The sequence below is a fragment of the Tachysurus fulvidraco genome, chromosome 22 (genome assembly GCF_022655615.1).
Source record: "Tachysurus fulvidraco isolate hzauxx_2018 chromosome 22, HZAU_PFXX_2.0, whole genome shotgun sequence".
NCBI classification, from domain to species: domain Eukaryota; kingdom Metazoa; phylum Chordata; class Actinopteri; order Siluriformes; family Bagridae; genus Tachysurus; species Tachysurus fulvidraco.
The window spans coordinates 14,026,801-14,051,161 of NC_062539.1; the positions used below are offsets into that span (position 1 = coordinate 14,026,801).

The 24,361-nt window shown below is 38.1% G+C and overlaps 2 protein-coding genes across 2 annotated transcripts; both read left to right on the forward strand.

The window, feature by feature from the left end:
- Window positions 1–441: 441 nt before the first annotated feature.
- On the forward strand, window positions 442–11,651 carry tmx3a (thioredoxin related transmembrane protein 3a). Its single transcript, XM_027142647.2, has 16 exons — window positions 442–606; window positions 739–793; window positions 1,632–1,671; window positions 1,774–1,897; window positions 3,384–3,429; window positions 4,266–4,346; window positions 4,930–5,029; window positions 6,014–6,091; window positions 6,181–6,247; window positions 8,554–8,652; window positions 9,067–9,124; window positions 9,222–9,275; window positions 9,357–9,413; window positions 10,782–10,911; window positions 10,988–11,056; window positions 11,184–11,651. Exons 1-16 carry the CDS (start codon window positions 576–578, stop codon window positions 11,376–11,378), a joined length of 1,284 nt encoding a protein of 427 aa, XP_026998448.2. The 5' UTR covers window positions 442–575; the 3' UTR covers window positions 11,379–11,651.
- Window positions 11,652–12,558: 907 nt separating this feature from the next.
- dsela (dermatan sulfate epimerase like a) lies at window positions 12,559–18,115 on the forward strand. Its single transcript, XM_027142822.2, has one exon. It carries the CDS (start codon window positions 13,553–13,555, stop codon window positions 17,186–17,188), a length of 3,636 nt encoding a protein of 1,211 aa, XP_026998623.2. The 5' UTR covers window positions 12,559–13,552; the 3' UTR covers window positions 17,189–18,115.
- Window positions 18,116–24,361: the final 6,246 nt, after the last annotated feature.

Below are 24,361 nucleotides of genomic sequence, written 5' to 3' on the forward strand. Positions count from 1 at the left end.
TCTCTCTCTCTCTCTCTCTCTCTCTCTCTCTTAAATATATATATAAATTAGCATTCTCGACGTGTGTAACATTCATTCATTTTCTACCGCTTATTCGAACTTCTCGGGTCACAGGGAGCCTGTGCCTATCTCAGGCGTCATCGGGCATCAAGGCAGGATACACCCTGGACGGAGTGCCAATCCATCACAGGGCGCACACACACTCTCATTCACTCACACACTATGGACAATTTTCCAGAGATGCCAATCAACCTACCATGCCCGAGGCACAGGGAGAACATGCAAACTCCACCCACACAAGGCGAAATCGAACCTCCAACCCTGGAGGTGTGAGGCAAACGTGCTAACCACTAAGCCACCGTGCCCCACCGTGTGTAACATATGTTTTAAACCCCCCCCCCCAACACACACACACACACACACACACACACACACACACACACACACAGTGTTGCTGCAAGGCCACATCCTCCCAATCAGCCTCTAATCCCCTGGTCTAATCTGGTCACTGGGTCACTAGTGTGCTGCCTAATAATCACACAGTCCTTCTTCTCTACATTCTCCATTTCATCATCATGGCAGCCGCAGGACACTTTATCTTTTCAGGTACGCTATAAATCAGTATTAGACTACCGTGTGGCCATGTAGAGCCGTTTATCACAGCTTGTCACAATCCATCACTGCTTTTCTGTTTACTGTAGAATGACAGCGGTTTATTTTGATTTACTGATCTTGCAGTGCTGGTGATGAGCATAACTCTTGCAGAAGCGTATGTTGAAGAGCTGGATGACAGGTGCGCTAAAATCTGATAATTTGTCTTTCTTCAATTCTTATTATTATTGGCACGAGTGGACATTAATGCAGCATCAATGATGTCAACAAAGCAAATACAACATTTACTATTTCATAAATAAATAATAATTTTAAATAAGTAAAATCTGAATTTTTATCCAATAAACAGTTAATTCTTCTTTTTCTTCTTCTTCTTCTTCTTCTTCTTCTTCTTCTTCTTCTTCTTACATTTAAGTAATAAAATGCAATAAATTGATAATAATAATAATAATAATAATAATGATAGATAGATAGATAGATAGATAGATAGATAGATAGATAGATAGATAGATAGATAGATAGATAGATAGATAGATAGATAGATAGATAGAAGAAAAAAAAAACTTTAACACTTTTTCATTGTAAATTTGAACAAATGTTTTAAACTCATGGTATCTTAAGTATGTAACCTAGTGAACCAGCATGTACATGTATTCAATGTTAGAGATTTAAGCACTTATGTACGTCGCTCTAGAAAAGGACGTCTGCCAAATGCTGTAAATGTAAATGTAAAGAAAAAGGAACTTCAAGGAAATTCAATTAATATGTATTTATTCATGGAATAAATATCATTCATTAGTTAATATTAAAAATATCAGTGCAAATGCTAATATGATGTGATGTATTGTGACTATTTCTGTTGTTGTTGTAAATAAATAGTGAAACTGAAATCGGAAAAATGGCCTAAGAGATAAAAGATCTGAGTCTGTATCCAAATCATTAGTTTGTGATGTTTATAAATCTTTATAATGCGTTGTTGTACTATGCTTTATGTATGCTGCTGTTTTCTAAATGGCCAGATTTAAGGAGATGCGTAAGAGTGAGCCCTGGTTGGTGGAAGTGAGTGCATTTTTAATTCTGTCTCTTTATATTTTGATGTAACATGCAGCATGTACATAATTTGATCCGATCCGAACTGATCTGATCTGATCTGCACTCTAGTTTTACGCTCCCTGGTGCGAATACTGTAAAACATTGGATCTGATATGGTACGAAGTCGCAGCCGAGCTGAAGAGTCAAGGCTCTTACGTCAATGTGGGCAAAATGGACAGCACTGCCTATACCGGTGAGCCACACAGACCAGAAAAACATCTAATAAAGTATCTAATTCCTCAACATCAGACGTATCACAGGATAAACCAACCAGCCAACCAACCAACCAATCATGTTGTCCCACAACAGTCTATAGAGTGCTTTATAATTAGATTAGTCTAAATGAAAAAGTCTAACCCTTTAGACAGCGCGCGTGCTCCACACTAAGCTTCTTCTGATTAAGCGCCAGATGGACAGTCAGCATTTCACACCAACTTTGCCTTTACGCTGAAATTCTGTCATGGAAGTTGTTAAAGCTGCAGTCTGTTGTGTGTAATGTTTTCAAGACAAACAATATAATAATAATATAATAAGAAGAAGAAAGTTATTTGAGAAAAGGAAACTTTTATCTGCAGTAAAACTGTTTCAAGCTTCTATTTAGATTTTTTCTGGCCCTGAAATGAATATGTGAATCTGGTGCTATTAGAATTTAATGTATGTTTTGAATAAAATAAATATCAGTTTGCATTTATTAGTTAACAAACATATTGATTAATACAGAACAAATAAGATTTATTTATTTATTAGTTGTTAATTAAGCTAGATAAAGTCAGAGAAACTTAAAGGAAAGCGTTAACTAGAACATTTTTTTAAAGAATAAACCATGACCATCTTCCTTACACTTGCTAAAAAGTTTGCTCCTGTTTGGAAGTGTTCTTGTTGATCATTGAGTGTCACTCCGCTGTGGAGCTAATATGAAGCTCATATGAAAGTAGGCACTCAGGATTTTAACAATTTGTAGTGTTTCTTCAGTGTTTCTGTTTTTCTCTAGAACACTGGGGCAAGATATTCATAGAAATATCTATCACAAGAACGCTTCATTTTTTTCCCACACAAATGTTTGTATCTTAGTGGTCACGGTGGCTTAGTGTTTAGCACGTTCACGTCACACCACCAGGGTTGGGGGCTCGATTCCCGCCTCCGCCTTGTGTGTGTGGAGTTTGCATGTTCTCCCCGTGCCTTGGGGGTTTCCTCCGGGTACTCCGGTTTCCTCCCCCGGTCCAAAGACATGCATGGTAGGTTGATTGGCATCTCTGGAAAATTGTCCGTAGTGTGTGAGTGAATGAGAGTGTGTGTGCCCTGTGATGGGTTGGCACTCCGTCAAGGGTGTATCCTGCCTCGGTGCCCGATGACGCCTGAGATAGGCACAGGCTCCCCGTGACCCACTTTGGATAAGCGGTAGAAAATGAATGAATGAATGTTTGTATCCTCAGAGTAAATGTTGATATTAAACCCATTTCTGCTCTCTGTGATGCTCCAAGTGCTTGTTCATCTAAAAAGTAGCTCAAATGTGATATTTAATCAGTAAAATTAAGTGTAAGGTCTCAGTAAAATTAAGAGTCCTGTGTCATTTTAGATCACACTCTCGGCCAGAAAACCAGTTGTTTTTTATTATCTCCCATAAGTCCATTTTCACTGTCATTGGAACTCTATTTCTTTTCCTTTTCTTTCTTTTTTAGATGCAGTCACAGAGTTTAACATTCGTGGATATCCTTCTGTCATCTTGTAAGTACCTGGGATATGATTGATGCCTAAAAGCTGATCAGATATCCTTTTAGATAAGTCAGAGAGATTAATTTGAGTTATTTCCATATAATTACTGCATTTTTTAGATGATGTAGAAAAGGTGTGATGTATTATCACAACCAGAAGCTCAATAGCAGCTATTTTACATTTATGGCATATGATTATCCAGAGCGACCTACATTTTTATCTCATTTTATACAAATGAGCAATTGAGTTATAAGAGCCTTGCTCAGGGGCACAGCAGTGGAACCTCGGTGAACCTCAGTGAAGAAGAACTCTCTTGAAATCTTTTGATCCGTAGGCCAACACCTTGGCCACTAAGTCGCTATGTCCCCATCTGATAGAGAGAGTGAACATTAACATACCGTATTTCCATTCGAAAAGGGATTTAAAGCAGAAAACATGTAGACAAATCCTCCAGTACAGAGCTGTGATATGCAGAAAATATTCAGCATGTTGCTCTTGCAATTAATAAATAAAAGCAGAACAGCTTGTCAGCTTGTTATCTGGAGCGAAACTATTAGCTACCGAATTCATCCCAAATGAATCCCACAAAAGCTCTCATCTCGTGTTTTTTTTTTTTTGTCTTTGTTTGTTTCTTTTTTGTTTTTAATATTGTTCAAATGCGTTTACAGATCGTTCCCGTGCTCATTTGCATACCGAATTTCCTGCAATATCCATATTACATAGTTATTGCAGAAATCATTCCCAAATCAGAGTACGCTATTTCTGTAGCAGGATAATACAGCAGGCTCTAATCTCTCCACAACTGTATTATAGATTTTTTTTCTTTTATTTATTTTTTCTCTTCACAGCATAAAAGGTGATAAGTATTTTCACTACAACGGCCAGAAGACAAAAGATGCCATCCTTGAATTCACCAACAGAGTATCTGGGTAAATTTATATACTGTACTTAAGAACATTAGAGTCTGATGTTCTAAATAATAAATGTTATTTGTTAATATGTTATTTAAGAAAGAAAACCACGTAGCTGTTGATAAGATACAGTGAAGCTTTCTGTAAGGAATCTCCAGTGTCAGCAATTTGTAAGAGTCGATTTCTTTGTAAGCGAACATGAGGTTTATTTATTTCTGTTTTTTATTCAAGAGAGAGAAGAAAAAAAAAGAAATGCTGGCCAGGGAAAGTCTGTTTATAGCTGCTATAATGTGAGAAAGGACAGGAAGTAAGATTAGACATATCGCTACAGTGTAATACAAATAAAGCTCCAATGTGTGGACATGCAGTAAGAAAATAATGGTTGATTATTATCCTGTGACAGCGTGACACAGAGGGTTTTATTTCTTCTATACAGCGTGACACAGAGGGTTTTATTTCTTCTATAACGTCTTTAAAGCCAATGTACAGATTCTTTGTACAGATTAGATATCTTTTCAGGTTAAAGTCAGACATCTTTGCTGTATGTGTGTAATGTAACACACACTAGTGCGTGCCATTTCTCTGCTTCTGCTCAATCCAGTCCGTTTGTGCGAGCTCTGAGCAGCGCCCAGCTCTTCCAGAACGTCCTGAGCCGCCATCAGCTTTTCTTCCTTTACGTCGGTGGGCGGTCACCGCTTAAGGTAAACCGTCTGCACATGTTTTGTGCATGCTAAACAAAAACATTATGCCAGATATAATCTAGACTATCTAAATGACTTTAGCAAACAATAATAAAGACATAAAAATTCAAAAGTCCATTATCTCCATCCGGCTCATAAACCGGCCCTGATTATTTGGTTCAAAGCGATTATATTGTCGAAAACGCGTAATTGTTGTTAGTGGATGTAAGTAATGATTGTAGAATGAGTCCCTCATCCCTCATTAAGTGTGTAATGGACTGCTGACTCATTTTGTTTAGCACCTCGATAGTAAACGCTGGTTTATTTCTATATTTATTTACGTATAAAAAGAACACAAAAGAGAAAAATCGCTTTTTGCTGCTGTGTTTGTGTTCGCTACAGTAAATGAACAGTTGGAACTGATGGGAAATTGCTGCGGTATAATAGAAACTAAACACTAACAGGACACACAGTTATAGCAAATACTGTTTTTTTCCTCGAATGTCCAACATTTTACAACAGCCAGGCAGATTCAACCGAGGTAGTACCATTTACTTAAACTTATAAAATAGATTTCTAATAAATCTATCGATTTCTATACGTCCATTTATAGCACAGGATTCTTCCATGAAGCTGGTTCTTTATTATAAATTCATACAATTTGAAATATTGTTAATAAATTCTACAAAACGTTAAAAATGTGTCATATACCGTACTATCAGTAATATACAGCGTGTGCAGAAACACTACAGAATACCGTAAAATGCTATAGAGCATCGAGAATGATTACATAATTACGATTAACGTGTTTATAAAGCACCATATTTGGAATTCGGTGTCTAATTAAAAGTGGATACAGATAAGGAAATAGACCATCACGACACAATAATACACCAACACAATAAAACAATTGGTTGTGTAGTGAATAAAATAAAAGAAAGTTTTAGAAAAGTGAAAAAATAAAAGGTGAAAATGTTTTTTGTTGTTGTTCTTTGTCTTTTTCAGGGCAAGTTTTATAAAGTGGCATCTGAATTTATCACCTACAACTATTTTTTCTCCGCCACCGTGGACGTTTTACCTCAGGTGAAAAGAAAAAAACAAAAAACATTGCATTTCCACCCTAAATAAACAACTCCGTGTCTGAGTCGAGTTTCAAATGTTTTCAATTTCAGACGGTCGTGCCGCAAGACGTTCCCTCTGTGGCGGTGTTTAAAGATGGATCGTACGACATCTACGATGGTGAGAACTCCTTTAGACTTTTAAGGACTTTTCTCGTGTCAGATGTAAGCAATTTCCTCTCAGTGCCTCTCGAATGGTGCCGTCCCAGTTCGGCTGTGGAGGAAGCTGGTAGTGAAAAGCCAGTGCATCCAAGCAGAGGCTCACCAGGAAGGGGCTAAGGTAGTAGTCGTTACGGAGACGCGAGCAGCGATGGAGCACCCTGAGGACAAACTCTACACCGGTGCTGTCCTCATGCATTATCACGCTGGTCTGCTGCACATCACCGTTATCATAGAATGCCTTGTGGAGCCAGAGGTTAAGCAGGAGGTGATCGGAACACTGCACCTGGACCCGGAACACGGCCGTCTCAGAGGAGTCGGTCATTACTTGGATGGTCAAGACGTCCATCTCTGTTGTCAGACTCCTGCCTTAATGTGCTTTTCCTACAAAGACGCAACATTATTTATCAGCCGCTTCACGAATACTGAGGAATGTTAGCAGAGCAAATACTTAAACAGTCAGGAAAGAGAAGAAGGATGTCCTGAAGAACCAGTTTGACTTATTTAACATCGTTCTTTTTTTAGGTTTAAAATGCTTTAATATTAATCCAAAAAACAACAAGTTCTCCTGCATACAGTACCAAGGCACAAGGCAGACTTTTTCATCTACAATCTGATGCATGTTATATCCCATAAATACAATCCCTTTATTCTACTCACATCCTGTCACGTTTGATCACCCGACGTGATTTACAAAATGAAATTCTGACCTCAAATGAGCTTGTACGAGCGATACGAACCCATGATCACCACTTTTACAGTACGCCAAGTAAATGAAAAAAATCACGTGATATATTTGTGAATCTGTGTGCCAATAAATTCATTTGAAAGTAATTAGAGCAAAAATAAACGAATTGTGAAAAAATCATGTTCATGTTGTGAACAACATTTTAACAAATGAATGTGGAAAAAAACATGATAAAACAAAATGAACATGAAAATAAAAAATTGTGAAACAAAAAAAATAGATAATGCGCTATATGTTAAAGTGTTTAAAACTAACTAACTTAATAAATAGATTTTAGTACAAATTTTATTAAAGTTCTGTTTACTTACTTTTAATATTCTGCAACGTTTCTATTCCAGAAGTGAATCATTTCTTTTTTAAAAAGAATATATTTCCACACAATGCCTTATAAGGAAGATCTGAAGATCTGTTTATTTTTCCACAGACATCATGATAAACATACAAAACATTGCTCTTCTCCTGAACCGTATGAAAGTTGCGTCTTTCCTGATCCACTATACGCCCTCTTAGTCAACTGACTTCGATGAAGAATCCTGCTTGCATGCGGTTACAGTCACCATACACTGTTTACTCAACACACCACTTTAATCCATGGAAATTTCAGCAGTGCTAGTAATAAACGAAGCTTGATAAGATACAGATTGTACACGATTACCTGCTCCGAGTTCTCTCCATAAATGACATGTGGCCACTGTATTATAAAGATGGAGCTGTGATGAATTTACAGCCATGATATCAGCTTCAATTAATAATAATCATTTAAAAAAAACCTGTGTAACTGTATAATAAAGGTTCGACTTTTCATTTATTAAAATATATTGTACCGTTGATTTACAAAATTCATTAAGTTCATTCATTGAGTCATTAGCTTTCATTATTTTTACTAAAAGACATTAAAAAAAACATGTTCTCTGATTAAAAAAGTATGTTTTTATTTTGCTTTTCTTTTCAACTTTTAAACTTAACTATTAAACTTCAATGTGTTACCTGACTGATAAAAGTCAGAATTATACTCAATTGCAACACTTTCACAAATATTTTCAGCAATTTCCATTAAGTTTTTTTAACGTATATAAAAGCTTTCATGTCTGTTTGTTGGTAACAAATGTTGGTAGCAAATATTAGCTCGATAGCCGTAACTAGCTAGCACTGCAAATATCGTTGTTAATGTTGATGTTGTTGTTGTTGTTGTTGTTGTTGCGGTGCACGTTGTTGTTGTGCAGAGTGCGCGTGATGTTCAATTTCACAAAAGGAAATTAATTTAAACACACTTTAAAGTCTAAAGTTTATTTCTTTTTGTGTTTGTTATTACAACATAAAATATAAGAGCCAATTAAGTTCCTGTATGCAAATGTCTTCTTTTGCCAGGGAAATGGGGTGGGGCTTTTTGTATTGGGGTGTTTTCAATTCAGAAACAGAATCTTAAGAAACATTGTGCTTTTATTCATGATTAATATTCTTTTTTCTTTAATATGTTTAGAAATGATTATCATATTCATTGAATTTGTTTTTTCGTCCAGAGTTGCGTGATGGCAATCTTTCCTCCTGGGTGGACCGAGAGCGTTTTCCTCGTTACTTCCTGATTGACAGCTTCTCTTTGTACCAGATGGGCGAGCGAAGTATGATTACACGCTAACACAACTAACAACATACTAACACAGTGTTGACACTATTCCAAATTTACTGTAGAATATATAGCACCCTATAAAAGGAGGAGTTAGTTAACATCAGTTTAGTTGTCATTTCAATGTTGTCAACTCTTTTCCTTTTATAGACTTTTGTGGGCATCCCTGAATGCAAATCAGCTGTGCTGTGAACATGATTGGTTAATTATAGCTGATTGGATGTATGAAGTATAGAGAAAAATAATTAAAAACTTTACAAATCTCTAAGGAATTATACTTCACTTCGGCTAATGGAAATATGTACTCGCTTCACTAAATATTTGTTAATAAGTCATACATTAGTCATGACACATTACTAAAGCAGTGAATATAAACCCTTGCATTGTTGTGTCCCAATGTTCTTCTCAGCTAAACTCGTAGCTGTTGCTGTGGTGGATGAGAAAAAGCCGTCTGCAGAAAGTATTCGGTAAAACTCCGACCTCAGATCACATTCCTCTGCTGTTAAACATGAAATGCTTTGTGTGGAAACACTGCTCGAATTCTTTGTTTATTTCTCTCTTTAGGTATAAGAACCTTGTGGAAAAGGTGGCCACGGAATACAGAGACCAGTACAGCATGTGAGTTTCCTGAGAAATAATTCATGCCTGAGATAATGGAAGATTTGGGTATAAAATGACGTGCATCTGTATGTGTTACAGGAGCTTTCAATTTGGTTACGTGGATGGAAACGACTACATCAACGGCATCATAATGGAGTGAGCAGGATGAGTTACTCTGTGGATAAATATGATTGTTCTTGAGATATTTACTGAATTCTGCTCTTTATATGAGCCTGAATTTAGATAGTAGTGTAGAAATTATATTTTTGATGTGTTTTGTATGTAGCATTCTGTATATTTGTTACCTCCCCAAACACACATTGCTAAACAAAAGGTTTCAGTATATATGAATTGCTTGAAGTCTTAAGATAGCTAGCTAGGTAGCAATATTTTATTGATCCTGCAAGGGAAATTGTTATGCTACAGATACACGAAAATAGCGAAAGCAAATACAGATCTGTAAAATAAAACCCCACCAAAACAATTAGTAAAAATATACACAACCTTGAAAACATTTTTTAAAACGTTCTCGGTGGAGCCGAACAAATCTTTGTAGTATGATTTGATTAAAAGGATGGGATGGATTATCCATGATCTCCCAGGTTCTTCATTGATCTTCAACTCCTCCTCCCACTTACTTCAAATTTTAATCCAATGATTGTAACAATAAGAAGGAATACTACAGAGTTAGTGGACTACCTGAAAAATATTTATAAGGAAATGATGTTATGGTGAAAAACATCTCAACATCTGATGCCTCTAGACATATCATCCATGACGTTCCTGGAATTCGCAGGTGTTTCAGATGATCATACACCCTGCTCCAAGCAACCCAGCTGAAACTGATCAGACCCCAGCTGGTTATCTATCTACCATCCCAATGGATGTCTTTTAGCTTCTCCCTCGATAAGAGCTCTGGACAAAGATTGAGTCGCAAAGCCCTGGCATCAAACCTCTATTGGCAAGCACCTCGCCCTCCAGCCGGCCCACTGGCAGTCACTGAGCAGACCTCTGTACTTGGCAAGCTTTCTTTCAGCGGCCTGTTCCAAGCGGTGAGCTCCACATGTTTGCTGGATGCAGACAGCAGGATAAAGTCTGGTCTCAAGGTAGTTGCTCCTGAGGCTAAGGAACTTTATTTGAAGCTTGAGCTCAACTTATACAAGCCAGTCTTTCTCAGAGCAGATGTGACACAGTAGCTCTCTATCTTGCATGAATGTGATTGTGGCCTTGGATAATGGGACCTTTTAGAACAAAGTCTGGGCTAATGGCTACCGCAATGACCTTCAGAGGTTGATGGCCTTGAACGTTTCATAGTCCCTCTGACCACCAGCTTAGGATGTGATGGGATCCATACTTGGAGAACAATGAACAGGCTGGTGACTCAGTCTCTCCTCATCTGAAGCATATTGCAAGGACAAGGAGACTTTATTTTGGCCTGCTCATCTTTTATCTTCCTTTCAAAATAGAATCCATTTTCTTGACTATTGTAACTATAATGTTCCATTATTGTTTTTCTTTCCTCAGCGAGTTGCCAATGCCTTCTCTCATTGTCTTGAACATGTCCATTGATGGATATTATCTTCCTGGATCTACGATGGAGACCATTGAAGATCTTTTCCAGTTCCTCAATAACATCTTGACTGGAAGATCTGAGGTCAGATCACATCCACTATTTTGTTCAATCTTTTCTGGGCTTCATGTTTAACCTTAACTTCGTGTTGATGTTTCAGTTACTCGGAGGGAACGGATTCCTTCGGCAGATAAAGAGACTTTATTATCGTGCGACGTCTGCTGTAAAGGTGAGCGATGAATCAGTAGGGAAGATGAATGTGAAGTAAAGAAGCCTCTCATCTTGAACAAATATTGGAGAAATATTTAGAGCAATTTTTTCCCCTATGTGATTCCTAACATTTCTTTCTCGCTCAGATGAGTTTTGCCTCAGCTCCCTTCGGTACGTGTTTTCTTATTTCCTTGCCACTGTTTGTGATTGGATTCATTGTCATGGGAATCTGTACTGCTGAGCGAGTGGATGATAAAACAGCAGATGATGGTGCTCGTCCTGCGGTCACTCACAGGAAGAGAGCAGCGCTGAAACACTCTGAAGCCAAGAAAAAAGATTAACGGCACCACGAACATGGCTCCCAGCCCTTGTCCTCAACAACCATTACTTTGAGAATTTGTCTGCATTATCTGCTCTAACACATACACACACAAACACACACACACACACACACACACACACACACACACACACACACACACACACACACACACACACACACACACACACACATTAACTCAGCAAAGTGCTGTTCGACAAATTACTCTCATTAACTGTGTTGAAGAAGACCACTCTGCACTGTGTTATGGGAAAATTTATTAATCATTCATGAAACTCAGATTTTCAATTTATAAATAATAAAACTCAGATAATTCATTATTTGTAATTCGTACTGAATTTTGTAACACTGTTCTGACTAACAGCACAAATGCTACGGTTCTCAGGGAAGTTTTAAGTTGAATCCTTATGCTTGATAAAATAAAACACAATCACCAACAAGGTTTTGTAGCGAACCAGAATCACTTCTATCCCTCTGTTTTTACAGCACAGACTGAAGTGTTTTATTCTGCTAAAACACTGCAATGTGCCAAACACTAGCACATTTTATTTAAGGATGATGTGTCATGCATTTTTTTAATCCATGTATAGTTACATTTTAATGTTGTGGAGCAACCACAAAACGACTCTGTTCCTGTTCCGTTGTGCTTTTTTAAAATTTTCTAGCCACTTTAGAGGGTAACATCATTTCTACCTTATGATGTGGCTTGTAAAAATAGTGTTTTATTATACTGTTTATAACTCACACAAACAGTATGTCTCACAAACTACCTTCTTATTACAGAGTGTATGAAACACACTGGAGGCTGTTTTGAAAGGCTGAGGATGGAAATGCACGATATTAAAGTGCTTAAATCTCATTTAGAATCGAATTTGGAAACTTTTGACCTCATTTTTTAATCTAATTTGATGCAAATTGATCAGATTCTGTTGCTTGTAAGAAAGAAATATCATTTTTAAAGCCCAAAACATACTCAGTAATGCTGCTTAAACAGTGTCATTACTTTTCTTCCTTAATTTTGTCCTAAAGGTGTGAAAACCTTTGTGTTCAGCTTTGTAAAATACTATTTAGAGTACTATATAACATATATAGCTTTCAGCTACTGTTATAAATAAAGAAACAGATCAGAAATGTATCCGTCACTAGGACTTGTTTTGCATTTCCGGTATCCAAGCGCCACCTATTGACAGGAAATAGGCTGCACAGTTTGGAGAAAGAATCCATATCGAGAGACGGAATTGATATTAAAATGGCGAGTAACTAAACAACAAATGATTTTCTTTGATAAAAAGCTGTTTTGCTTTTTTCCCCCCCGCGGAATCTCGCGTTTTATAATATATGCATTTTTGTACAGTTCGTAACTGTACGTAACTTCCGGGTATCTCTCGGCATCACTCGCCATCGTTCCTCTTTCTGCGGTTAAGACTTATATTTTGCAAGTTTGTGCCTGTTTTTGTCGTCGCTTGAGGCTGCTAACGTGTTCTGGCACGTCACGAGTGCATATTCGGGTCAGGAAATTGAGGTACAAAAGATTAGCCTTGGCTTGTTTTTGCGTCGAAATAAAGGGACTTGTTGCCGCGCATGCGCAGATCGAAATCAGATGTGTGAGGAAACGGAGCAGTGGACTCAAAACACCGACGTGTTTTCTCTCAGAAGGCGCTTTACATGCGCACGTTTATCTTTTGTGCAGGAAAATAACACGATTTGGAACTGACTCCATGGAGACCACGTGTGGAAGAGATTGCCAAATGAAAGTGAAGGACTTATGGTGTCAAACCAAAAGGACTGAACAAGAGAGATAGGAAAAGAACATGGGGATGTTTAGTCATGGATGATGCATGTATTACAGAAGCTTTCTCCTCACAAACAATGTTCAGGACTGTGTTATGTTTTCATGGTCTACAATGAAGGAAATTTTCATAAACCTGGTGGTTTGGTGGTGGTCTACCTAGACCTCAAAAACTTTTTCCTCCATACGAATTCAGTACAACGGAATTCATCAAGAACTTGGCAAGCACCCAAACACTCCATGTGAAATTCTTCTGTCTTGAAAGTATGATTCATCTCCTAAAATTGCTGTAGACGTGAGTAGTAGCAGTTTTTTATTTTTTTGTTAAGGAGGAGTGTTTTTCGAGGAGAAAGAAAAAAAACCACCCCACATCTGTCTTTTAGATCATGGCTTTATGCATGGTGAATTCTGCGCTTCTGCTATGTCTTGTGAATTTGGGATTTTCCTTCTCTGGGATATTTGACCCTTCAGGCAAATATGGCACAGCCGGCGAGCACGACATGCGGGCAGATTTCCATACGGACACCAACACAACCACAGAGAGAGGATTTATCATGTCATCAAACATCCACCCCAACCTTTATTTTGATCTGACAGAAGTGCGACGACTGAAAAAGAAAGCTGCCAGTACACATGGACATGTATTTAAAGTCATACGGAATGCTGTGACGATCATGCTCGACAGCCCGTCACTCTACCTGCCACCCATGAACCACGAGGAATTTGCAAAGAAATGGAATGAGATTTACGGTAATAACCTTCCGCCGCTTGCTCTGTACTGTTTACTCCAACCTGAAGACAGCACCGCATTCCAGTTTTTAATTAAGTACATGGATCGTATGGCTGATTATCCTAACTGGATGGTGACTAGTGCGCCAAATGATGAGGTTCCAATATCCCATTCCCTCACTGGCTTTGCTACAGCTTATGACTTTATTTATACCTATCTGGACACCCAGAGAAAGGTTCGCTACCTTAAGAAGATTCGTGCTGTAACGGCGGAACTTTATGAACTGTCCAAACATAGAGGTTGGGGTCGTCAGTTTCTACAAAACCACCAGACTACAAACATACTAGCTATCCTTACGGGAGCTATTGTAACCGGTGTCCACAAAGATCGTGAGACCATGATGTGGAAGCAGGTAGCAGTGAACTACATGGAAAAGACTATGTTCCTCTTGAACCACATCGTTGACGGTTCCCTGGATGAAGGTGTGGCATACGGGAGCTACACGGCCAAATCCATCACTCAATACGTTTTCTTAGCGTCACGTCATTTTGAAATCGACAATAAGAATAACAACTGGCTGAGAGCCCACTTCATGTTCTACTATGCCACTGTGCTCCCTGGGTTTCAAAGAACTGTTGGAATCGCAGATTCCAACTACAACTGGTTTTATGGGCCAGAGAGTCAGCTGGTCTTCCTGGATGCATTCGTGCTCAGGAATGGCTCTGGAAACTGGCTGGCGCAGCAGATCAGAAAGTCCCGCCCCAAGGACGGACCCATGATGCCGTCTGTAGCACAGCGCTGGGCTACTTTACACACCGAGTTTATCTGGTATGATGCAGAGCTCACTCCTCAGCCACCGCCTGATTTTGGGAAACCAGACATGCATGTATTTTCAAACTGGGGTGTGGTGACCTATGGCGCAGGCTTACCTTCAGGTCAGGACAATACTTTTGTGTCTTTTAAATCTGGGAAGTTGGGTGGTCGAGCAGTGTACGACATTGTTCATGCTAAGCCTTATTCCTGGATTGATGGCTGGACTAACTTTAACCCGGGTCATGAGCATCCGGATCAGAACTCGTTTACTTTTGCACCAAATGGACAAGTGTTTGTCTCTGAAGCTTTGTATGGACCAAAATACAGCTATCTTAACAATGTCTTGGTATTTGCACCTTCCCCGACTAGCCAGTGCAACACGCCATGGGAGGGGCAGCTAGGGGAATGTTCCAAATGGCTAAAATGGGCAGAAAAGGAAGCAGGTGACAGCGCTGGTGAGGTCATCGCAGCGTCCTCATACCAGGACACTATGTTTGTTAGTGGTGAAGCCGTGTCAGCTTATTCGTCTGCTATGATGCTGAAGAGTGTCTATCGAGCCCTTGTTCTGCTCAACTCCCAAACCTTATTAGTGTTAGATCATGTTGAAAAGCACGAAAAATCTTCTCTGACATCATTTAGTGCCTTTTTCCACAATCTCGACATCGACCTGAGATACGTTCCCCACAGGTCTTTGAATAAGTACAGTGGAGCTCTAATGGATGTATGGGACGCCCATTACGAGATGTTTTGGTTTGACAACCAGGGAGTCAGTCCTGTTGGCAGGATACAAGAAGTAGAACAGGTTGCAGAGTTCAAAAAGAGATGGACTCAGTTTGTAAACGTTACTTTTCCCATGGATGATGTAGTCAGCAGGGTGGCTTACCTGATGCATGGCCCTTTTGTCAAAGTATCTGACTGCAGGTTTGTTGACAACAGCAAAAACGGAGTTAAACTATCAGTTACCCTGAATGACACTGAGACGACAGTCACTATAGCAACAAACTATAAAGATATTGGTGCCAGACACAGCTACTTAGGCTTTGCAGGGTTTGCCAAAGCAGAGAATGAACATAGAATTATTCATTTTGGTCAAGGAGTTCAGGTTTTACCTAGCCAAGGGAAAAAAGACTCTACATTTAACTTCGGTTTCATGATCAACGTCATTGCAGTGTGGGTTCTGTGTTTTACCATCGCAGTTTTGATCATAAAGAGAAAGTTTAATATTTCCTCACGTAAACTTTTTCGCTGCACTGTCATTTCAGTGCTGCTTTTCTGGGTGCTGGAACTCTTAGTGACATCACATCGCTGTCAGGAGGTGCTGTGCGGCATAATGTGGAGGGATCTTCGTGTCTCTGAGGAAGCCGTCACTCGATCTGCCTTCCCTCTTGATCGCACCCCGGACACCCTTCCGTTCATAATCATCACCTCCCTTCCCGGCTCCGGAGCCGAAATCCTTCAACCGCTTTTCGACAACAGTTCTGACTTTGTGTATCTCAGCATTCCCTCCACGTACCTCCGCATTCCTGAGACCAGCTTTGCTCCTGATTCTTTCATAGACGCTTGTGAGTGGTCCAGAGCAGATGCTCAGAATGGAAAGTTTCGAGCCATTCAAGGATGGTTCCATTCTATGGTCCATAGTATCAAACTGCACCTGCAAAATATTCAGATCTACAAGAGTAGTATTCAGGTGGAAAAAAAGGGCAGTGCTCAGGCAACGAGGAAGAGGCGGAAGCTCCTGATGGAAATGAACGAGATCAGAGACAGGCGCTCTACCTCGAGGGAAGTGGAGTACATCAAGGAGTTGAGGCAGCACTTGTCGAACTTCCCGAATGCCTGCCCAGTGTTGAATCTTCGCAGTGGGAGCTGGTCCTTGAAACTGTCGTTTGTTCAAGAGGTCATCGGGCGCTCCTTACGTTTTGTTCAAGTAGTGCGTGACCCCCGGGCATGGATCTATCTCATGCTCTACAACAGCAAACCGAGCCTTTACTCCAGCAAAAACATCAGAAAACACTTGCTCAACATTCTGAACCAGGGTAGTGACAGGGCAGGACAGACCTGCACACAGTTCCATGCGGCATTTCAGCCTCTGCGTGAGATCCTTGCTCAGGCAGATGCTAACCCCGTGCTTTTGCTAGCTCATCTCTGGCTCGCTCACACTTCCGCTAGCCTCCATGCGAGCGCGGATTTGCCCTCCCACACCTACCTTCAGGTGAAGTTTGAGGACATTGTAAACTTTCCTGAGGAAACTGCAGAAAAGATACACAGGTTTATCGGCGTGCCGGTTGCTCCAGCGGCCATAAACCAGCTCGCATTTGCTACATCCACAAATCTGTATCATCTTGTCTACGAAGGGGATATATCACCTGCTAAAATTAATTTGTGGAGAGAAAATATGGCTCCTGATCAGATTAGACTTATAGAACATGTGTGTGGGACTGTCATGGACACTCTTGAGTATAACAGATACGTCTTTGTATGAAATAAATGGAATTGCTATTTGTATAAATGCAGAATTGTTTCTATAAAATGGATGTTTAAAAAAAGTGTTTACTCTTTTTGGAATTTTTGTACAAATAAGATTGGGCAGTTCTTTCTTGTAGCTATAGGAGCTTTGACCCTAAGCTTTTGGAACCACTGGATATTAAGAAGAAACTTTTTAACAGGTCAAGTGAGGACAAAAGTTCTGTACTGAGGAATACTGCACATGAGAGCCAAAAAAATAGCAGGGTTGCTGCACTACTCTGTTTATGAGAAATCTCTTATCGAGTTTCCTTAGGATAGTAATTCATGCACAATTGTTTTAAGATTAGATTTCTTGTTCAGGACAAAGTTTTAAAATGCAGAAGGATATTTTAAGATATTCGAGAGATCTTAAGAGGATAAAAGCTGAATTAAGGACGTATCCAGTCACTGACGACGCAAGTGCTTTAGACTTCTTCTTTAACAACAATCTCTTACCACACTGCTTCTCTACGTTTCCCTATAGCGGTATATTTCTAAAATAAGCTGTAACATGACTCCAGTATCAGACAGCCTCCAGGAGTCGATTTAAATTCCTGCTGATGGAGAGAACAAGGCTTTTCACCCATCACTGTCATTACATCTGTCTGCTGCTATGTATGCTTTGTATCGATCATGACAGGTCATATAGTGACGGATAGTTATTAGCGTCAGCTGGTTTGTGTCAGGCTTATTATCATGCTAGCTGACGTAGCAGAGATTAGCAATAACGCTGTTGTTAAATAAAGTGGCATCATCAGTATCTTTATAAATTAATTATTATAACACTTCATAAGCCAGTAATTATCTATGTAGTGGTGTTGTGCTGAAGCTGGGCTACAGTTGACTCCAAGGAGGTGATTAATTTGTTCTTACAGCACATCCTGAAATGATTTATTAATTTTAAACTAGTCATTTATCGATTGCTGTCATAATTCATTAAAGAACGATTACATTATACAAGCTATAAATATTAGTTTCCTCACCCTTTTCATTTCGTTGTTGTTAAGTTAACAAAAATCAAGAGAAACAAATATCGATCTTACTGAAGATCTTCCAGAGAAAACCCAAATTCTGAAGATGTTCCTCTGGTGGAAAACTCCACAGAAATATTCCACCTTCACCATATGAACAATTAAACATTATCAAATTATGTTAATATGAAGCAATTCTCTGCAAATAAATCATGAGAGTGTTACTACAGAAACAATGCATTTACAGTATATAGATCCAGTGCATTAATAGAACTAACCTCCTTTCAGATCTGTTCATCTGAGAAAAAGTCACTGTGGATGTCACAACTGTTTATATGCTTCTACTCAAAAAGTCACAAAGATTTATTTTGATAAATCGTTGCACTTTAACTTGAAATTAAAGATACATCTATGTGAATCCGGAGACGCTGTGTTCCAGCAGTATAGTTGCGTATCAGAGCCAAGCCGAGAGAGACAGAGAAGAAGAAAAAACAGACCGTGAAGAGGCTCGGCCTTGACGTGAGGGCACGTGAATGTTTCTGTGGAAAGAAAAGTGGTGAGAAACATTTCTTTGGAACAGTTTTATAATCAAACAGCTCTAACAACTTGGGACAGAGCAAATATTAGCCGGACTTCAAGACGTAGCAGTTTCAAGTGTCTACTTTCACAGAGTGTTTAGCCGAACAGCTGTCTGGAAGAAACCATATAAAAACCTAGATAAATCCGCAGAAAGCAGAAAACAACTTCTCTATATGACCTAGTTCTTCTCTCTGGCTCTTTTTTTCTGTTTGTCTGTAAAATACAATGCTGTAGATTCGTCACTGAGAGTGCAATTTTGCTGGGTATCATTTTGAGCTGTAGAGAAACCATTACTCCTGCACTGGAATGATAGAAAGTAATGTACTTTCAGAAGAAGAGGATTATTTGTCAGGAGAAAGCAACTCGTCCAGGAACACACAGAGACGTCAGTCGCCGCATATTCGGCCACTTCAGAAAGTGCTCCAGCAACCCACGTTTGTCGTTCGTCAGCAGAAAATTTGAGATGATTATTAAAGTAGTAAATTGTATTCTAGAAGGACAAAAGTACTTTTGTCTTCAGAAAGGTTTGTTTTTAAGATATCGTCACTGAGCGTGAAGAAAGATGTTTTGCTATTCTCTGTGTCACTTGTGATGAACTTCTCAACGTGCTGTGAGATTACTGCAGCACTGCCAGGATAAACACTACACACACATACCGAACACACGTCATTCTCTCCACTGACCTTTTACCTCTTCTTAGCCCACTTGCTTCTCACAGATGGACCTGAGATTTTACTATTTAAAAAAACAAAAACATTGTTACAGTGATAGAAATCACAACCTAGCCTCATCAAAGCTGTCATTATTATTATTAGTAGTATTGTTAGTATTTAGTTATTACCCTCTTTGGCTGGTTAGTTGAATCTGAAATGAACAAAATAATAATAAAAATATGATTAAAAAGCTTCATGGTTCTAATAACAACATGGTTATACACAACATGGTTATACACAACAAAATCGCAAGCTTCAGTAAATTGATCTGTACCAAGGAGAAAAAAATGGAAAAGCTTTGATTGATGCTGTTTTTGATTCATATTAAAGCAGAAAATCAATAAGCTGTTAGAGCTCAGTGATATGACGTTATATTGATATATTATGACTAAATAAAAAAAATTATTTAGGACTAAATTTTATTTATTTATTTATTTATTTATTTATTTATTTATTTATTTATTTTTCACAGTCCTGTGGGTATAATCAAATCACACTTTATAATTATTATTATTATTATTATTATTATTATTATTATTATTAGTAGTAGTAGTAGTAGTAGTAGTAGAAGTTCTAAAAACATACAGATGACAAATATATTTTTGTACTGAATCTTTCAGCTGCCTTTATTTTTATCTGTAAACGTGAAATAAAAGTAAGTTTTTCTGACAAAATTGTTTCTCCTGAGTTTCATTGACGTTTGTAATTGAGGTAAAGTTTGTAACCATTGCGGAAATCTGAAATCTGAATCATTTTTGAGTAATAATAAAATATTAACAGTGATACAATAGAAATAAAACTCAGGAAGACAATCAAACGATGTAGCAATGCGATGAAGCTGAGTTACTGTTAAAAACAAGAAGTGTTTCATTTGTTTACACCAAAGTAAATCTGAATTGGTTAAAGAATGACACTTTTTATAGTTATAGTTGCATACAATGATGTAGAACATTCACAAAACTGTCTTGCAGTTTCACAGCCTTGTCTTCCTATCGAGAAAAGTCCTGAAGCTGTCAGAAAACCAAAAGTTACAGCTATAGGATACAAAGTGCTAAACGTGCATTAACGTCATATAAAAAAACAGGTTTTCACCGTATTTAACATAGGCACAAAACACTTTAAGGAAAGAAAAATGTTTTTAATGAATATTGTGTGCTGTACAAGTCAAACAGAATGCTGTGGTGTAAGAAAGAATAAATATTTATCAATAACCATGCTGTAGTAATGTATACCCCTGTTTTCTGACAGTCAGAAAGGTCGCAAATACATATATTTATACATTTATTTTAAAATCTGATCTCTGGCTGTTATTCAGGGAAACTGAGTGAAGTTCTATACATCTGTGGGATGTGATTTGCATTTGTATATACAGCTTGAGTTTATTCTGGACACGCTGCAGTAATTTGTGTGTTTATAGAACAACGCTTTTTGGAATATATTTTTCATGTGCTATAGCTGCACCTGCAAAGAATTAGCTTAAGTGCTACAGAATATGGCGGCAGAGACGTCAGTAAATGGATGAACAGTTTGCAAAGATATTTTGCTTTGATTTGTTTATATTATAAATATAACTTTTACAAAAAAAAACCTGCTGAAAGAGCAAACATTTACATTTAAAGCTGCATTAAGAAGAATAGGGTTAAAAAGAGAAAACACACTCATGCACGCACACAACACAAAATCCGGTATGTCTCCTGTCTAAGCAAATATATTCTATCATTACTTTTTTTTCAGGATTACTTTTTGGTTTATTATTCTTATTTTTTTTTTAAATTATTCTTCTTATTATTTACTACTTCACTTTGAGCTGTCTCCACTAAAACGGCTTGTGGCCCCCAGAGGGCGCTCTAACACCACGATTGACTTTTTTTCAGCCTTTACAGGAAGCATGGCTTATCCTATAAAAAATATTTTATATATGCTTAAGGATGATATCAAGTCATGAATTTCCAAATAATAATGATAATAATTTTAAATTTTATGTCTTTTCGACATTTTATCGTGTCATGTTTTTCATAATTATGACAATGTTAGACTTCTTTTCACCTTCCATCTTCTTGTCAGCATTACACTGTAATATATATATAATAAGATCATAATTTTGTAACTTTTTCTTGGTGAAAATGCAGTCCCTTATGTCTGACACTATGTTTTGGGCAAATTTGTTTTTCTGCACTCTTTAATGTCTTCATCAAGCTCTTTGGTGCAAATGTTCACAGCAAGTTCACCTGTGTTACATTAACACCTTCTGGTACACAGTAGGTGTGACTCTGAAGCACACACCTTACATCACTTTACACCTTAGGTGTTAACACCAGATCATTATAAAGTCTGCTGAAAGCTGGCTTTATTACTAATGATGTCCATGATTGATTTTGTTTTCTTTCATCATTCGTTGTTGTTTACAATCTTTTCTCCGTTTTCACTGTTTTTAACAGCGTTCTATGTTGCTCCTAGATGTCCAGAGGGATTTTGCTTCATCTCTAACTAAAGAGAGCGATGCAGCAGCGCTTTAGAACATTCGTCGGTACGTGTCACTTAAATAGATCAGATTCAGTTTTTCATGCTAATATCACTGTGCTATAACTAGCTGAGATTTAACTTATATCATATGTAATGTATAGCTGCATTGCATTCTGGGATTATCCATAGTATTAACAATGTTGGATTTCTCCATAAAGCTGAACTTGGTTTGAAAAAGAAACATGGGTGTAGGAAAAAAAAAGCTACATGAGCTCACACAGCATCAAGCGCACAACAAAAATACAGTCAACACATTGACTGTCAACACAAAATATATTCAATCAGTACCACATACCAAAACACATCCCAGATATTTCAATCTAAACATATTTTGTGTGGCTCAGGATGGAGATTTCTTTTAAAACGTTCTTATAAATAAATAAATAAATAAATAAATAAATAAATAAATAAATAAATAAAAAGTGACAGTCCTGCAGTGTGTAAATTGTGCTCTGTATATATGCATGAGTCATTCTGAATTATATTACGCCAATTCTTTCTAATCCTGACAGTCCAGATGGGAATCTAAACCTGGTTTGGTTCCAGACCTCCTGCATCCCTGGAGGATCCTGTAATGCAGGCGAGGAACCAGGCTCGTGTTTGAACATTCACCCCGAGTGCAAAACGTCGGCAGCGTGATTAGTTTACTTGTAGCGGAGACTTTGATGAATTATGTTGCGTCGTGAGACCGGTGCCATTTATTCTTCTTAATGTCAAGCTCTCGGAAAGTGCACGCTGATAGAACCGTGAGAGAGCTGTGCTTAATACAGTAAGGAGTCCACAGAGGTCTGATGGAGGAGGGAGGGATGTGGTGTTCGGGGTCTGGAGCATGGAACGGGTGAAGTTTAATACATTTAGACTTTAAAAACGTTCCATCAGAAAGAGCATTATTTTGGAAAAACACGGATGTAAGACTTCAAACTGCAGGATGATTATGACGACCTTCAATTTTGGCCACTTTTATCAGCCCAGAAAAACTTATGCTGAGTGACCTCAAAGTTCCAGTTTTACCTCAGACCAAGAAGTGACACCGGAGACTACTTCAGCAAATGATAAATAAACATCAACTTATAGAAAACTTTTTCTTAATGCTTATTTACCAATTAGGTCAAAATTTATTTATTTATTTATTTATTTATTTATTTATTTATTTATTTATTGTTACATCGTTATTATACTTGTTGCCCTCCTGCCCTCCTGAAGACTTTCCCTGTAATGAAAAGCACCAAAACTGGAGACTCCTTCTGTAAATGTATTTTATTTACCATGAAGTTAAATAAACATCTTATTTATATCAACAGAATAATAACTTTAACAATTACGAAGATTTAAATTCAGAAAGGTTTAAATTCGACACATTGTGCCCCGGTGCATGTTGAATCCTGATGGAACATTCTAGAAAAATGACACACACTTCTGACCAATTAGAATCAAGGATTCAAGAAGTTAATCAAATCATGCTGTTGTGTTTGTGTAAAGTAAATAATATGTACATTTTAGTAGTATTTTAATATGAGTTAAGTTCTAGTAAATTCCAGCAGTCAGGATCAAAAAATAAACAAAGACAACAAACAAGGACAGAAAACATCTAAACCTCAGAGCTCCAGGCGGGAAAAATGATGGACGAGACTGCTCAGGATGGAACAGGAAGCATGCGGGAGGGCTTCGCTACAGCTTTATAAGCAAAAGTAAAGCACAAAACTTTGCACAAGCACCGATATGTGCCACTTTTATCTCTTCTTCTCTCCTCTCTGTGTATAAAGATTCTCTGTTATGTCGAATCAAATACCTTGGGGAGGTTTTTTTTTCACTTTTGTGCAGACTGCTCTCCCGAGCACACACTCTAACACAACCTGGCATTAATATTCAACGTTATTTAAATGTCTGACTCCTAAAAGTCAAAAAATATGCCAGTGCTTTTTTTTTTTTAAATGAAAATTCCCCGGTTAATCCTAATTAGCATCTGTGCCTGACCCCGTTTTATCATTGTAATAGGACGGAGAAATTAATAACAATTAGCAACAGAATTAAAGATCCAAGGTGCTCTGACTGGGCATGTAAACGTCTTATCAAGGAGCTCATAATGAGGTGGCGAGACCTTTCATCTTTCATCAGTCCACTCACAATGGCGTCAGATGCTTCTTTGATAGTCGAAGGACAATTGATGTGATGAAAAACAAGAGGTGGTTTCAGGCAATTGGATCCATTTAGATACAATTTTCCACCGCTTGCTACTAAAGCGGCTTGCTTTTGAGCCATTTCAGCTCTCTTCCTCTCTTGCGAATCAGAGACGATACAATCTAAATGCTAATCAATTCCAGCGAAGAGGCTGCTTTAGTGACGGCGGATTCTGTACCGCCCTCC